The sequence below is a fragment of the Lepidochelys kempii genome, chromosome 8 (assembly GCF_965140285.1).
Source record: "Lepidochelys kempii isolate rLepKem1 chromosome 8, rLepKem1.hap1, whole genome shotgun sequence".
Lineage (NCBI taxonomy): Eukaryota > Metazoa > Chordata > Testudines > Cheloniidae > Lepidochelys > Lepidochelys kempii.
Window position 1 is genome coordinate 20,085,270 of NC_136387.1, and position 15,130 is coordinate 20,100,399.

General features: G+C 42.9%; 1 protein-coding gene across 5 annotated transcripts in view; it reads right to left on the reverse strand.

Annotated features, from left to right (window-relative positions):
• LOC140915685 (neuronal vesicle trafficking-associated protein 2) overlaps positions 1 to 15,130 on the reverse strand; it is a 75,581-nt gene that overhangs the window by 21,563 nt on the left and 38,888 nt on the right. For 4 of the 5 annotated variants that reach the window (XM_073355786.1, XM_073355787.1, XM_073355784.1 and 1 more), the window contains one exon: positions 8,591 to 8,710. In XM_073355786.1, coding sequence (XP_073211887.1) covers positions 8,591 to 8,710 — 120 coding nt within the window. Of the gene's footprint in view, positions 1 to 8,590; positions 8,711 to 15,130 lie in introns of those variants that run through there. The other variant, XM_073355782.2, reaches the window with a different exon arrangement.

Sequence of the window (15,130 nt, forward strand, 5' to 3'; positions counted from 1 at the left end):
CACTAAACCGTAAGCGATGGCATCAGCCACCTCAATAAGGAGGCACTGTAACCCATCACACTGGAGCGGAAGAGAATTCCTCCTGGCCAACCTAGAAGAAAGCCTAAGGCTGGAGCCCAGGGGGAAAGGCCACCCAGTCACCTTCTGAAGAAGATTCACGTTTGTTGGGAGCTACCTCATCACAAACAATATGCCAGAGACAGCGAACAGGCAACCATCCAATTCCCCTAAAACAACACCACGTCAGATAGAGTAGAAGGGAAACAGAGCCTGTTGTTGAAGGAGGTTTATCTGCAAAGACAGGGAGCTAAGTTTGGTAGTAGATGAGTACTCCCAAAGAACATGGATAAGCAGCGAAACCTTCTAACTTTTCAAGTTTTTCACCTCAGATTATCAGAGAAACATCCTGAAGCTGAATAACACCCAGGACATTCTACACAGTCTGAGCAACCAAGAAAGCACAATCACCACTACCTAAGCTGGATGTACCCAGAGTAACGACAAGTTTTCAGTTCAGCTTGCATTTCACTCCTATCACACTCACTCCGGCTGTTCCCTTGTCTCCATGTTACCTATTCACCTCCACTTGTAACTCTTCATTTTGCCCCTTGCTTTCCTGGAACATAAAGAACATTAGAGCACCATGTGCAGTGTGCAGCCCGAAATAATAACCCAGTTGCATTAACAATTATCACTAAAGTAAGAAAAATCTCTGTTTATTAGAGTACATTCCCTCCCCGAAGCACCATTCGCATTAGTGAATGTAATATGATCTTTCAGCAGCATCCTGCATCTCAAAGATATCGGATATGTGATGTGGCAGTTGCTATGGTAACATTGTTAATTATTATTATTATTAAAAAGAAGTAGGGAAATCTGGACAGCTCCTGCACACAAGCTTTTCCCCCATGAGTAACTGCTGCCCTGTGGCAACTTAATAATTAAAGGATCCTTTTATTTAAAAATACAGATCTACAGTGAATGGGTACAAGGACACACACCAGGCCATTTTCTTTTAAGTGATACATCTGTCTGCAGGTTAGTGAATGGAATATCAGCACAGAGCAGAGTCCTACAGGCAAATGTGGAAAAGCAGTGCCTTACATGGCAGAGTGGGAGACCAGCACCCATGGGCAAGCATGGGAGAACAGCAACTTATGGAGAAGCACAGCACATTCATTCCCATCCTCTGGAGAAGCACATGGAGAACATGGCAGGCCAATATTTTACTGGGAATGTTGCAGAAGAGCACCCAGAGGCAGGGGAGGTGAAAGAATGACACACTTGGGGGGAAGGGCAATGTGGGAGAGCCACACCTATGAGGGCGCATGGCAGAGCAGAATTTCACAGGGGAGAACAATAGAGCACCATGCTTGGTATCCCAGATGCCATGGCGATGTGCCCTTTTGAAAATGCGTGAATGGATGTGTAGCTGATCTATCCATGTCACAATGCAAGACGCAATACGTTACAAATCAACATACAAATCAAGGTGCAGTAATTTGGATGACGTGCCTCTAGCAGCCAAAAAATTCACATAGCAAATTCTTTACATCACGTAGTGTAAGGAACTCTTGGTGGCATCTCAGCAGATTTCAACTACAGATATATACAAATAAAGATTCTGGCCCCAAATGTGCCTCTACTAAAGTCAATGGCAAAACTCCCCCATTCACTCCAATAGGAGAATGAGCCAAACACTCTTTCATTCCTTAAGAAATGCAGTGCCTGCAGGATGAGCGTGCTTGCAGTTCAATATCTATCTGAGTAACCTCTTGGACATGGAGGGGCCAAATGTTCTGCTGGTGTGTGTAGATGAAACTCCTTTGATGTCAATGGAGCTGCACCTATTTATACTAGCAGAATGTTTGGCCCTGCCCCTTCACCAATCCACAATATAAAGCCATTCTTAATTCTGAGCCAGAGGCATTAAATATATGCACACTTCTGATTAGCAAGAGATTATCACATTGTCTGCCTTGCAGGGTTTGGCTTGAGGCATCCAGGCTCTCTCCTTTGGAGGGAAAAGCTTTTATTGCAATTTACTTTTTACTGAATAAACATGATTCTGAAATAGGCTCTGTGGTTTCATTTCGCTTCTTTGACTTTGGGTCAGAGGAAGCTCATTGCTTTGGTATGTGCATTCAGGTAATAGGCATATTTAAATGGGTTCCATTGCACTTTGGGAACCTGCTGAAAAGTGAGTTGAATCATTAATCCCCCTGCATATTAGAAATACCTTCCTCCAAGCAATCTCTGGACCTTTTTTGATTTGGAGTGATAAGAAATGCATTGTGATTGCATTCTCAAAAGGAAAGGATTACACAGCCAGTGACTCTGAAAATGGATCTCACTGCCTTATAGTAAAGGGTGAAGTTTCCAATCTTGTTTAGTGAAGCAACAATCAATACGTGCAACTGATTTTCCAGCTAGATAAATTGCTCACAAGAAAACAACATCTGAAATATCTTAATTTCTCACCTATCCATCCACTCTCAGTCTTGTTCTGTTAGATACAAGAGTGTGGTTTTATTACTTCAATGTCTGGAGACCAATGAATTTAGCATTCTCAAGAGGAGGATCCATAAAAAGCAAAGAAATATAGAAGTCTTGCAATAGATGGTATCTACAGTCCATCACCACAACTGATGCACTAAACCACTCAGCTATAAAGGTCAGTGCTCCACAGCTTTTACAGAGTTTAGTGATTACTGAAGTCACACCGGTCACACAGTGAAATTACTTGTTTGTAATAAGGGAGAGAGGAGATGGTGTACAAACAGTAACTGGATCAGAGGCTTCTATATTAACTGGAAGGTAGAAAATGTAGAAAGGCAAAGGTAACCCTTGGAGACAATGCCCTTCCAAATAGTCAAAAACCTTCAAAGAATAATGTGCTCTGAAATCAGAAAAGCATTTGACATATCCTGAGTTTGACAGAAAGATGCTAACATGGCCACTTCAGAATTTCTGTACAATATTAGCACATCACCAGCTTGTTCTCAAAAGCTGTCATCTGAAATGTCATAGCCTATAGAAGAGGTGAGCCTCACCTGATATACCTAGGCTTGGATCCATTCTGACTCTCCAGAAAGGAATACACTGTCTTGGCAGGGCCTTAAGGCACCTCTATGATCATGCATTTAACTACCAGATCTTATCTACTGCACCATGGCTTTGATACCTAACAAAAGGGATAGTAATAAGCACAATCCTGACAGCATGGCAAATAATTGCTATGTATTTCAAAGTAATCACTATAACCTCACCCCACCCCTTGTTGATGGGCCTGTCGGATCTCGTGGAGGGCTGGGAATACCTCAATATCACAGAGTGAGAGGAAAACAGCCTAAACAAGTTCAAAAACTTCCTAGAGAGGCACTCTGGAAACGTATATCAGCCCAGAAGGGATAAGACACATAAACCACTGCCAACTGGCTTAGAAACATTTTGTCATTTCTTCTCTGGAGGGGCGAGGGATAAAATAAGGAAAGAAATTCCTTTTGTGTATAGACGGCTCTAGCTTAATGCTATTTTAACATCATTTTCTTGTAACCTGTCTACACATAGCTATTTAAACATTTGTCAAACTATGGATGAGATGACTCATCTAGCTGAAGAATAAGCCTAATTGGTCAAAGTTCCAGGACACACTGTACTGAGCTATAAAGAAACACAATCTCATATATTAGAAGTGACAAGTTGCAGAAACTATCTAAAATTCCAGGAAGAGGTAAGACTGAAATAAGAATCATCGCCCGGGGACAGTTGCTGCTGTCAGACTTTATGATAATTAAAGAGATCAGATCTGTACTGTTCTAGATGGATGAAAGATACACATATATATGCTTCGATTCTGACTTTGGCAGGCTCATGTTGGAAGGTTGTCTAATAATTTATTATCATTTTCAATAAAAGATATCCAGCAAGGGAAAATAAACAGCATCTGAGGATTCGACTCCTCATGTACATAAGGTCCTGAAACTTCCCCAGAGAAGGGGAAAAGTTCTCTGTGATGTAACCACATGGCTTGGAGAAAATGAAACCCTTCGGAAAACCTCCTCCTTTCCCTGTGAACTTTCCTGTACCAAAGTGACCAAAGGCGGAGAGGAATTTAACACAGAGAAAGGAGTTGACAGACTCGATCAGTGTTTCTCAAATGCGACCACTGTGGCCGCATGTGGCCACCAGGGCCTTTCCTTGCGGCCACAGTCATCTGGGCTGTGATAGGGCAGGTGCAAAGCAGTGGCCCCTCTCCCAGGGCCACCAGCAGCGGTTGGACCCTGCCCCCTCCATAGAGAAAAACTCTGGAGGTGAAGGTAGCTGGTGAATTCCCCACTTTCCCAGGGTAGGGGAGGCTGGCTTTGGCCACGGGGCTTCAGGCTCTGTCCATGCGGTGGCAGGCTCGGGTTCCAGGCTCACCACCCCCGCCATCATCCTTGGGCCCTGCTGCCTCCCTGCCCACCTCCCCATTCAGGACTTAAATTTGTTCCGGGGCTTGATGGGGCTGCGTAAGTCTGGTATGAAAAGTGATATGAACAAACATACAAATATCACTTTTCACAGCCGAAGACTTACCAGCCAGCAAGTCTTAGAAGAAGAAAAAAGCAGAACCAAAAAAGCAAAAGAAACAGCAACAAAAAGACAAGAACATGCAAAACGCCTTAATTGTGTTTCTATTCTGATTAGGTCCAGTAAAGAATAGAGAGACAACTGTAAGTTACTTTTATTACTGCGTCTGAAAAAACCCTACAGAAATAAATTACAGTGACTTGGACATGTAGATGTGCATATTTATTTATTTTTCCTAAAGTTAAGTATTTTAGGAAAAATTGTCAGCGCGGCGACCAGCAAGAGTTAGTGGCTGCACTCTGAGGCCACCAAAAGATGTGTTGTGAGAACCCCTGCACTAGATAAGGAACATTAACAGGCAGAGGGAGAAGCAGCAGCAGCAGGTGGGTAACAATCATACACATAGAATCCCAGCAGCTTCTTCCCACTCATGGTTATTAATGGCAGAGTCTCACTTTGTCTTATTATCACAACATTTATTTCTGGCTGAACTGATGATAATACTGCCCTTAGGGGGGAAAGCAGGAAGCAAAACACCTCATTTCTTATCCTTTAAAGAGGACGCCTGATTTACCGAGTGCCTAATCCAACAGTAAAATGACATGTACATGAGCATTAGGAGATCAATCTCCTGGTTACCTTCTTGTCTCATCACCTCCACCCCACTCACACACATCAGCTGTTGACCCACAGCTCGCTCACCTTCCCCACCCCATTCATCCTGTTGAAATCAATGGGATGACTCATTTGGCCTAGAATACATATGGCCAGATTCTGCTCAAGTTTTACACCTGAGGATCTGGTTCACATATATACAAATACTCTCATTTTAATTTGCCCATTAATGCGAACATGTGGATGATATTTCCAGTGCATCACTCGCTGGAATGCTGTACAGAGCAACTAGCTAGTAACAGAAAATGATGATCTCATTTATATGGTCTTTAAATAAAAAAATTAAAAAAAAAAGGTTTTAAAAATGAAGCCAAAACTGAGATAATAGAAGTTAAGCATTTACTGTGCTTTCCTCTTACAGAAAGCAAATGCAAAATGATTTCATCAGTATCAGATAATAGACCTGCCTATAACCAGAGGGAGGTATTTTTAATAACTTTCCTAAAATATGCATCCATTTAAAAATGAAGCATAATAGAAAAAAATCCAGTACAAAAGCAATAAAATATAATCTATTATCTCAGCTCATTTTGGTTAGGAAATAATACCACAAACCTAATACAATACGTGGAAGCCTCATGAAAAACAGGTGGGTAGATATTTATAGTCTTATCCACTGAGTGATTAATAAGTGACAGTGAAAAGTACAGAATGAAAATCATATGGATTTAGGGGAAAGGAAATAGCTTTAAAAAGAAATGGTTGCGTTGCATGGGAAGAGCTGTGGGTCCACAGCAACTCTCCAGTGCAGCAAAAGGAAAGTCAGTTTAGACATTTACATTGATGCGTCTGACATGGGCTTTGGTATCACAGCCTGCTTCCCCATGGCCTGTCTCTTGGCCAGGCTACTTATGCTATGTGTGGGGAAGAGGTCAAGAGTAGATGGCAAGGGGAGGGAAAGAGATGGACCAGAAATACAAAGATGAGAGCACAAAAAATTCAAGAGGAGGATCTGAGCTATAGAAGCAGGCTGGGGGGACAGAGTAATTGGAAAAATAAGAAACCCCATAACAGGAGAAGATGAAACAAAACTTACACACTCAGGCGGACTAAATTTTAACCATATATTATAATAAATCATGGATGGGCCTCCAACCTGTGTAAAACAGAAGGATCAAATGTTCTTGGTTTCTTTTTAAATATTAGGGCCAGATCCTTGGATGGAATTAAAATCTGATCTTGCATTGTCTGTTTCCAGATTGAGGACTACAGGATTGAGCTCTAAATAGATGGTAGCACATAGTTACTTATGGTGATGATAACAATTCCATTTATAAGATGCCTCTAGCACAATGGTTCTCAACCTATTTACCATTGTGGGCTGCATATGTTGCCCACAATGTGTTATGTGGGCCGCATCCAATACTACCTGTATGGCCCTGACGATGTCACATGGGCCACAGCATTGTGCAGATTGGGCTGCAAGAGGCCCAGAGGCCGCAGTTGAGAACCACTGCTCTAGCACAATGCACATCTTGAAAACAGGATGCTGTATTTTATTCCCTGTAAATCTGTTTCCCAGGTACAGTATCTAGTTCTACTGCTGGTTTTCATAATGTACACTGGGATATGTATGCTGTGGTTTCTATGACCCGGGGTTTTAAACTCCTGAGCCCTGTTTACACTAGCATTTACACTGTTGCTGGGACCACTGCAGCGGCACCATTGGTGAAAAATGGGTATGAAAAGTTCTAGGCAACTGTGTCATTGATAATATCAATGCAGTAAAAATCAACAGCATGATAGGGCCCCATGTAACTAACTGAGATCAAAGCACAACATGCCTCCTGAAAAAAATGAGACCACTAACATTTATTCATAGACCACTTGAAAATGAGTCACGGATTTAAATGTCCCAGATCAAATCAATGGAGTTACCCAGGTGTGCTACTTGGTGAATTGATTAAAAGCAGAAATTAAACAATTCAACAGTGTTTTACAAAAATGCTGTTAAAAAAATTGAACATTCTAGAAAGCTGAACCGTCAAGTCTCAAACTGCAATAAAGACCAATTGAACTGATTTGTATTGGATCATGTTTTTACGTATTACATTTTGACATACCGGGTGTCCAAAGTGATATTTGTCTCCTAAGGTAGTGAGGGTAGCTGTAACAAAATTGTGTTGCTACTTGAAGTCTGCATTGTTCTTAGTTTCAGACTTTGCTGGGACACTCATGTTTCAGTGTCTTACCGAAACAAGTGCAAATGGGCAAAATAATGGACTGCAGAGAATGCATGTAACGTAACATCCAGAAATCTACAGCAAGGAATTGAACGAAGTCTTTCATTATTACAAGCCCAGTCCTAGCTTTTCAGGGACAAGGACTGTTGGACCAGACACAAGTCTTCTCCCTTTCAGGCTGGCTCCTGTTCCCATTTAAGTCAATGACAAAACTGTAATTGACCATAGTAGACACGGGATCAGACCTTCTAAGATTGCGTTCCATAGTGTGTATTGATTAATTCAAATATTTCCTCACTTTTCTCTGAGCAGCTCTAATGTTTTTTGTGCCACGTTTTGGGTCTGATTTTAGGAGGAGCTAAGCCTCCCCAATTCAACTGCAGTCAAGGAAAGTTGAGGGCACTCAGTACCTCACCAGACGGGGCTCTTTTTTGGCTGTGAGTAGAGCTGGTTGGTCATTTTTTGACAAGACATTTTTTTCAGTGGAAAATGACAATTCGCTGAAAGGGTCAGTTTTGACAAATTTCTGTTTATACAAATTTTGGGAAAAAAGTCTCAAAAGTGTTGAAACTGAAAATAATTTTTTTCAGTGCAAGGCGATTTGTTTCAAAATGTAAGCTAGTTATAATTTTTTAAAGTATTAATTAAAAAGATAAAAATCAAAATAAAACATTTAGAAAATGTAAAACCAAAATGTTTCAACTGACCTGAACCCAAAATATTTTGGGATTGTCAGCTTGCAAAAAATGAGATCTTGACATTTGGTCATGATTCAAAAGGGGAAAAAATGTTTGAAATTTCAAATTTTTTCCCATGACAGGAAAACTCTTTCTCTAAGCCATTTCTGTGTTCCTTCCAAAAATAACAGCCTAAATCTAGACCCACAGAACAGCTCGGTATAAGCTAAAAGTTCCTCTCTCTCACCAAGAGAAGCTGATCCAATAAAAGATATTAACTCACTCACCTTGTCTCTCTAATATTCTAGGATCAACATGCTACAACAACACTGGAAAGCCTAATCCTTATAAAGGCAAAACTCTCTCTGACCCCAGTGGTGAGTACAGCATTAATTTTTAATATTTTCACTGTCGCATTGTATCAGTTATTCTGCAATATATAAAACTGACATCTTAAGGTAGCAGGCAATGACCATTTCTTACCTTTAATCTTTCTGTTACGCCATCAGTGAAACTGACTGTGAATTCAGCAATTTTTGGCACCCTGAGTTTTCCTTTGTTCTTCTGGTCAGGCTGATATTCTGTTCTTGTTTTCACAATCACCTGAAAAATGTCAACGCTTTTAAGCTTTAAGTGCAAAACAGACATTTTTGTTATCTTAAATAAATTGCTTTTCTACATGCCATTTCACTGGCCACTCTCAAATACAATTTGAGAACTAGGTAAATAGATTAGATTAGATCAAATAACTTCATCCCTCATTGAAATGCAGCCACCTCTGAGATGAAACATTAGCTATTTAATGGTAGAACTACACAACAGTAAAGAATACCACATCCAATTGAATCTGCAAAAGGTGTTCCAATGGACTATATATAATTACTTATGTTATGCTAGGACATAGAGGTTATCACTTCTGCTCTTTAATAGCAACAGGACCAAAAACATAACTTTTATATCCCACCCAAACAACAGAACTTGCAACAGCATAGCCCATTAGCCCCTCTAAAGGAAGAGCATAACTTATTAAGAGCCCAATTCTGTGAGGCACTGAGCACTCACAATTAGGCCCTGAGCCACCAATATCACTTTCCACCTTTTCCTGAAAAGTTCTTGCATAAAGTGCTGACTAATCCTGTTCCTATTTAGCTTTTAAGAATGATGAGACATAATCCAAGGTGCTATAGCTACAGGTTTTTAAAGGGACAATGTCAAATTAATAACACTGCAACTTTGAGCTTTATTGAACCTATTTCTAAATCTAGGAAGAATAACTAGATAAATAAATAAATAATTTTGTACTAAACCCACCAAAATAAATGTTACACACTGAACACTTGACTATACCTAGAGTTGGCCAGTAGAAGATCAGACAGAGACATACTCTGAAACCTGACAGCTATTGAGAGAAGATGTCATCTCCATCCTTTTAAAAAAACCTAAAACACTACTGGAGAGGGAAATAGCACATAAAGTTTCTAAAGGGAGGGCTTTCACAAAAAGGCAAAAGACACATGTGAGGAACAAAATTCTGGAACTCTGAGGAACTTGGGCATTCAAAGTATAGGAATTTCTTGGTGACCCCTAAAAATCTGTTGAAGAAAGTTGGCCAGTAATTGTAAAGTGAAGAATATCAAGCCTGATTTGGACCAGAAGTGTCCCTAGGATTCTCCTTCTGCACTTAAAGCATGTGAAACTTGGAGGAGGAGGAAACCACCCTGTGGGTTCAAATGCAAAGCACGTAGCTAATAGCTAATATTTAAACCCTTGAATAATATCCCTTTCCATATTATTTGTTACAGTAGCAATCGCAATAGCCTTTAAAAGAGTCAGAAGAAGTGATTCAAACACATTTATATTAAAATAGCCTTTTAGAATATAGTGAGCCCAAACTGAGTCCTGGCAGCACGACGCTAACATTAGTGAAGCAACACCAGGGGTGAATTTGGCCTGGCAGGTTTGAAGTGACACTGCATCTTCTATGCAGTGGAGAGTAGAGTAAGTGTCTAATCCTGTGTGGTCCTTACTCAGTTATCACTCAGGCAAAACTCACACTGAAGTTAGTGTGAATTTGCCTGAGTAAGAGTGGAGTTAGAAATAAGTAAGGATCTCAGGATTTGGCCAGAAAAGAGCTGAGAATGCTCAAACCCATACCAGACTAGGCCCTAACTCTCCACTCTTCCTCTTCATCCTTTGTAAAGCCTGTACAGTAGATGATAGAGTACTACCTATAAGCACCTGCACACCAGTGCTCAGAAAATACCTTTTGTTCTATTTTTAAACCAACTGTCCACAATACCCAGATCCCCTCTACGCTGCTGTTTCCAGCTGTGTATATTTTTTCATGTAATTGCAGACAGCAATGCAGAAGTAATGCAACAGTGTTCATTTTCTTTCCACAGTGTCTGATTTGTTTCCAGTTTAATCCCTTTGACTTCTTTCAAATTCCTTTCAGTTGTTTAACGTAGATCTTGTATGTAGATAAATTCCATAATGATAGGTAAGAGGGTTTTCCCTTATGCTCTGACAGTAGGCCTCAATGCAGAGCTATAAAGCTAGAAAATAAAATGTTAAGAATCTTACTTGTTTCTATGTATAATTTATATTTTTTCCTGCACATTTGTAATTCACCCTGGTTTTCTTACTCCCCTCCTGGTTTTACTTCAACCTAGGACCTCTCTATAATAAGGGTTTAATTGTGCTAGCTACAACCAGGAATCAAGTGTGATATTGAAAATAAATCTAGCCAGGCCCATACTACCTCCTGAACAGTCCATTGTAGTATTTTGTAACAATCTTCTCAGGAGGAGGGAGAAAAAAAATCCCAGTTATCAGAGAAACTACTTGAGCCCCTTTTGCTGATTGCTCTAGCAGTTAAACGCTTGTGTGGGTGGGGGCCTAATTGCTCCACTGATCAGATTAATTTGCAGGGGTGTGATAGAGATGTAACAGAAGCATTTAGGACTGCTCTTCTATTACATACAATCTGGTACATTCCAAAGGCCAAGTATTTGCTCTCCAAAAGTATCTTGACTAGGCAACTGGTGAAATGACTGGGCAGAAAAAAAACAGATGCTTAGTGTGGATCCTACGATTATAACAGTAATCTCCCCACTCTATTCCTAAACAGCCATTCATAAAGCCAATGCAAGGGGTGCTGAGCATTGAGCTGACGTTAACCCCTTGTTCACCAACAGCCCAGTCACTCAGGTAAAAAATCACCCAGTTGGGGTTAGATTAGCAGTATCCAGCTATAGGAACAAGCTCCATCAGGTGGTAGGGAAATCCTCCCACAGACCCTATCAACTGCTGTCTAATATGGCTCTCTCTGCATCTCTCTCTATAGCACAAGAGGCCTGCTGGATCCCAGCCGCCAGCCCCGCTCAGCCCGCTGCCAAACCCAGGCCGCGAACCCGGCAGGCAACAGCGAGCCATTCAAAATCCTGCCCGCCTTGGCCCGCTCTTCTCCGTCCTGCCCCCCATTGGGGCAGAGTGAAGAAGCTTGGTCCTGCCGGCTGCTAGTGCAGGGCAGGCAAGGTCCCCCCTCCCCCGCCTCTTCCCCCAGCCGGCTGGGTTCCTGCCCCTCCTCTGCTCCCTCCCTGCTGCTGATCAGCTGATGGCCCTTGCGAGAGAGGGGGAGAAGTGGAGCTGCAGCATGCTCACTGCCCCAGGGAGGAGGTGGGGACAGGGCCTTGGGGCAGGGGGGTGGAATCAGCACATATCCCCTCCAGCCCCCTGCCGTGAGCTGCCCTGAGCAAGGGGGTGTGGGCTAGGGTCGTGGGGGTGCTCCCGGTCCTCTGCCCTGACCCTTCCACACACACCCCAGCCCTCTGCCCTGACCCCTGTACCCCCCTCACACACACCCAGCCCTCTGCCCTGACCCCTGCACCTCCCCACACACTCCCAGCCCTCTGCCCTGACCCCTGCACCCCCCCACATACCCAGCCCTCCCACCCCATGCCCTGACTCTTGCACCCCCCACATTTCCACCCCCACCCTGAGCACCAAACGGGAGCTCCTGAACACACACACCCCACACACATTCCCACCTACACCCCTTGCACCAAATGGGAGCTGCCCAGGTAAGCACTCCACACCCAAGCCTCCTGCCCCAACCCTGAGCCCCCTCCCTCATTCTAGCTCCTGGCCAGACCCTTACACCCCAACCCCCAGCCTGCTCCTTCACCCCCAGCCCTGTGCTCAGTGCACTCCCACCCTCAGCTCAGTGCAGAGAGAGAGGAAGAGAATGGGCTAGAACCAGGGAGAAGGTAGGTACCCACTGTATGTGGGCAGACCCCAGACTGGCAGCGGGCTGAGCGGGCCTGGCAGCCGGGACCCTGGCTGCCAGGAGCCGGTGGCTGGAACCCCAGATTGGCAGCGGGCTGAGTGGCAGCAGGCTGAGCCACTCAGCCCACTGCTGGTTTGGGGTCCAAGCCGCCGGCCCCACTCAGCCTGCTGCCGGTCTCGGGTTCTGGCTGCCGGCCCCTTGCCAGCTGGGGTCCCGGCCGCAGGCCCCGCTCAGCCCGCTGCCAGCCTAGGTGAACGGAACCCCAGGCTGGCAGCAGGCTGAGCGGGCCAGCGGCGTAAGATCAGTATTTTAATTTAATTTTAAATAGAGCTTCTTAAACACTTTGAAAACCTTATTTACATACAACAATAGTTTAGTTATATAGACTTATAGAGAGAGACCTTCTAAAAAACATTAAAATGTATTACTGGCACGCAAAACCTTAAATTAGAGTGAATAAATGAAGACTCGGCACACCACTTCTGAAAGGTGATGCTCTATAGTGATGTCTTTGGAGCAGGTCTAAACTACAGCTGGTCGAAACACAGTACTGATTTTTCACAAAGAAATGGAAAATCATTTTCATTCTGCTGGTTTAGAAATGGATTGTTTTTCGTATATTCAAAATTCTTTGTGATTTTTTTTATATAATTTTTGTTAGTTGAACACACCCTCTCTCTCTCTCTCTAAATGGCAGTAAACTCTAAGAATCTACTGCTGAATGGCTGTGGGACTACATAATAAAAAAATCCCCAGAGAGGAACCTCCACAACCAACACAGTGATCAGAGATCATTTATTTTTAAATGTCCTGAAGCAGCTCCTTCATAAGACCAGGATCCCATTGTTTGAATTAAAAATGAGGCACCATACATCTCACTGGTTATTTGTTATTTAACAGAGAAAATACAGAGGGCCTCATTCTTCCCTCACTCATTTTACAACAGTGTGACTCCACTGACTGCAACCGTTACTCCTAACTGACACCAATATAAGGGAATCGAGAATTGGGCTCCGAAGTGTATTTAATCTCAATACAAAATGCAGCAAAAGAAATTCCCAGGCTCCCTACTTGCTTCTTTCTGGTGAAGTTACAGAGGAAATGATCTGTTATGAGGAAGGCAACTTCCCTAGAGAACATTGCCCTGCACTGGGTTACCATTCTTTTAGGAGGTTTCTTAATTATGGCCCTTTGTGCATTTATAATACAAGCAATCATTCACTCAAAATCTCATTTAGCTAGAGAAATAAATGTCTTCACTGCACCCTGCCAACGTGCATTAGTCTCCCGAGTGACCCATAAAGCCACACCATCCTGTCTCTCATTTTTCCTTTGCACATGCCTCCCTATGTTCTCATCTCCTCCTCCTGTCATTCTGGCCTTGACTTCAGTGGGACTCCGCCTAGTCACAAGGGTCTGTGCTTGCAGATCAGTATTTTAGACTAAGGCCCAGATTCTCAAAGGTATTTAGGCACTTAATTCCCATTTAAATCAATGGGAGTCAATGGGAGTTAGGCACCTAAGCTCCTTTGAGGATCTGGGCTGAAGCTGTTTGGGGCAAAGGATCCATGTTTATTCATTTTGTAAAGCAACATGCACATCAATGTCTACTGAAAAATAATTTTCAGCCTATCAATCAGTGGGATCAGTTTAGCCTCTGTGATTGCTGAATAAGTACCATTTAACACTTGTCAGCCTTTGTGTGCGTTCACCTAGGCCCCAATCTCGCAAAGACTAACGAATGTGCTTAACTTCACACACTGTGTTCATCCCACCAAAATCTTGCAGAGTGTAGCTTTACTGCTGGCTATACTATAGGCTTTGTGACCCTTCCAAGCCCTGTGCCCTAGGTGGAGTCTGGACAAATACCTACTCAGGGGATATTTACACAAAATGATACTGCTGCTATAACTTGTTTACGGACTCCTTACTACATTTCCCGGCCAGGCCCCACCTTTCATCTAAACAGGGACGATGCTTTTTATAGCAAAGGCAATAAAGAGGACAGAAATAAAGTATTCTGTGTTTGCTTCACTTCGTGTCCATGGAAGAATCGTCCTGTGAATGCCTCTTCCAAAATGAAGTTTGGAAATAGGTTGTAAGACATTTTAGGAAGAGGATAAAGCTGCCTAATCCAACATGGAAGCACTTCTCTTTTGTTGGATCCTGTCTTCCACACCCCACCCTCTTCTCCAGAAACAAGTCTAGCTATCTCTTGCAGTCTTTAAGGCCCCACTCTAGCAAAGTACTTAAGCATGTGCTTACTACATATAAGTAGTCCTATTAATGTCCATGGGGTTACTCAAATGTCCAGAGTTAAACATATCCTTAAGTGCTTTGATGGACCAGAGCCTAAGACTATTGCTTCAATCACCTTCACTCAGCAATGTATAATAATAATGCTCAACAGGCTGGTCATGCTCTTCATCCATAGAGCTTTACATAACAGCACATAAATCATTCTCCTTATCGTGCAGATTGGGAATCAGAAACAGAGAAGGGGAAGTGGTTTGCTGAGTCACATCAGCAAGTCAATGGTTGAGACAGGAAGAGAAACCAGGTCTCATGACTCTCAGGCCCATGCTCCACCTACTTGACCACACTGCTACTCAAAACGCCCCATGTTCTCTCAGGTTCCCCCACTATGGAAAGCTAAGAGGAGCTGAGCTCGGACAGTGGCACATTATGGGATAGCAATGGCTCCAAGGCACACTCCATCTGAGCACACGGAAGTC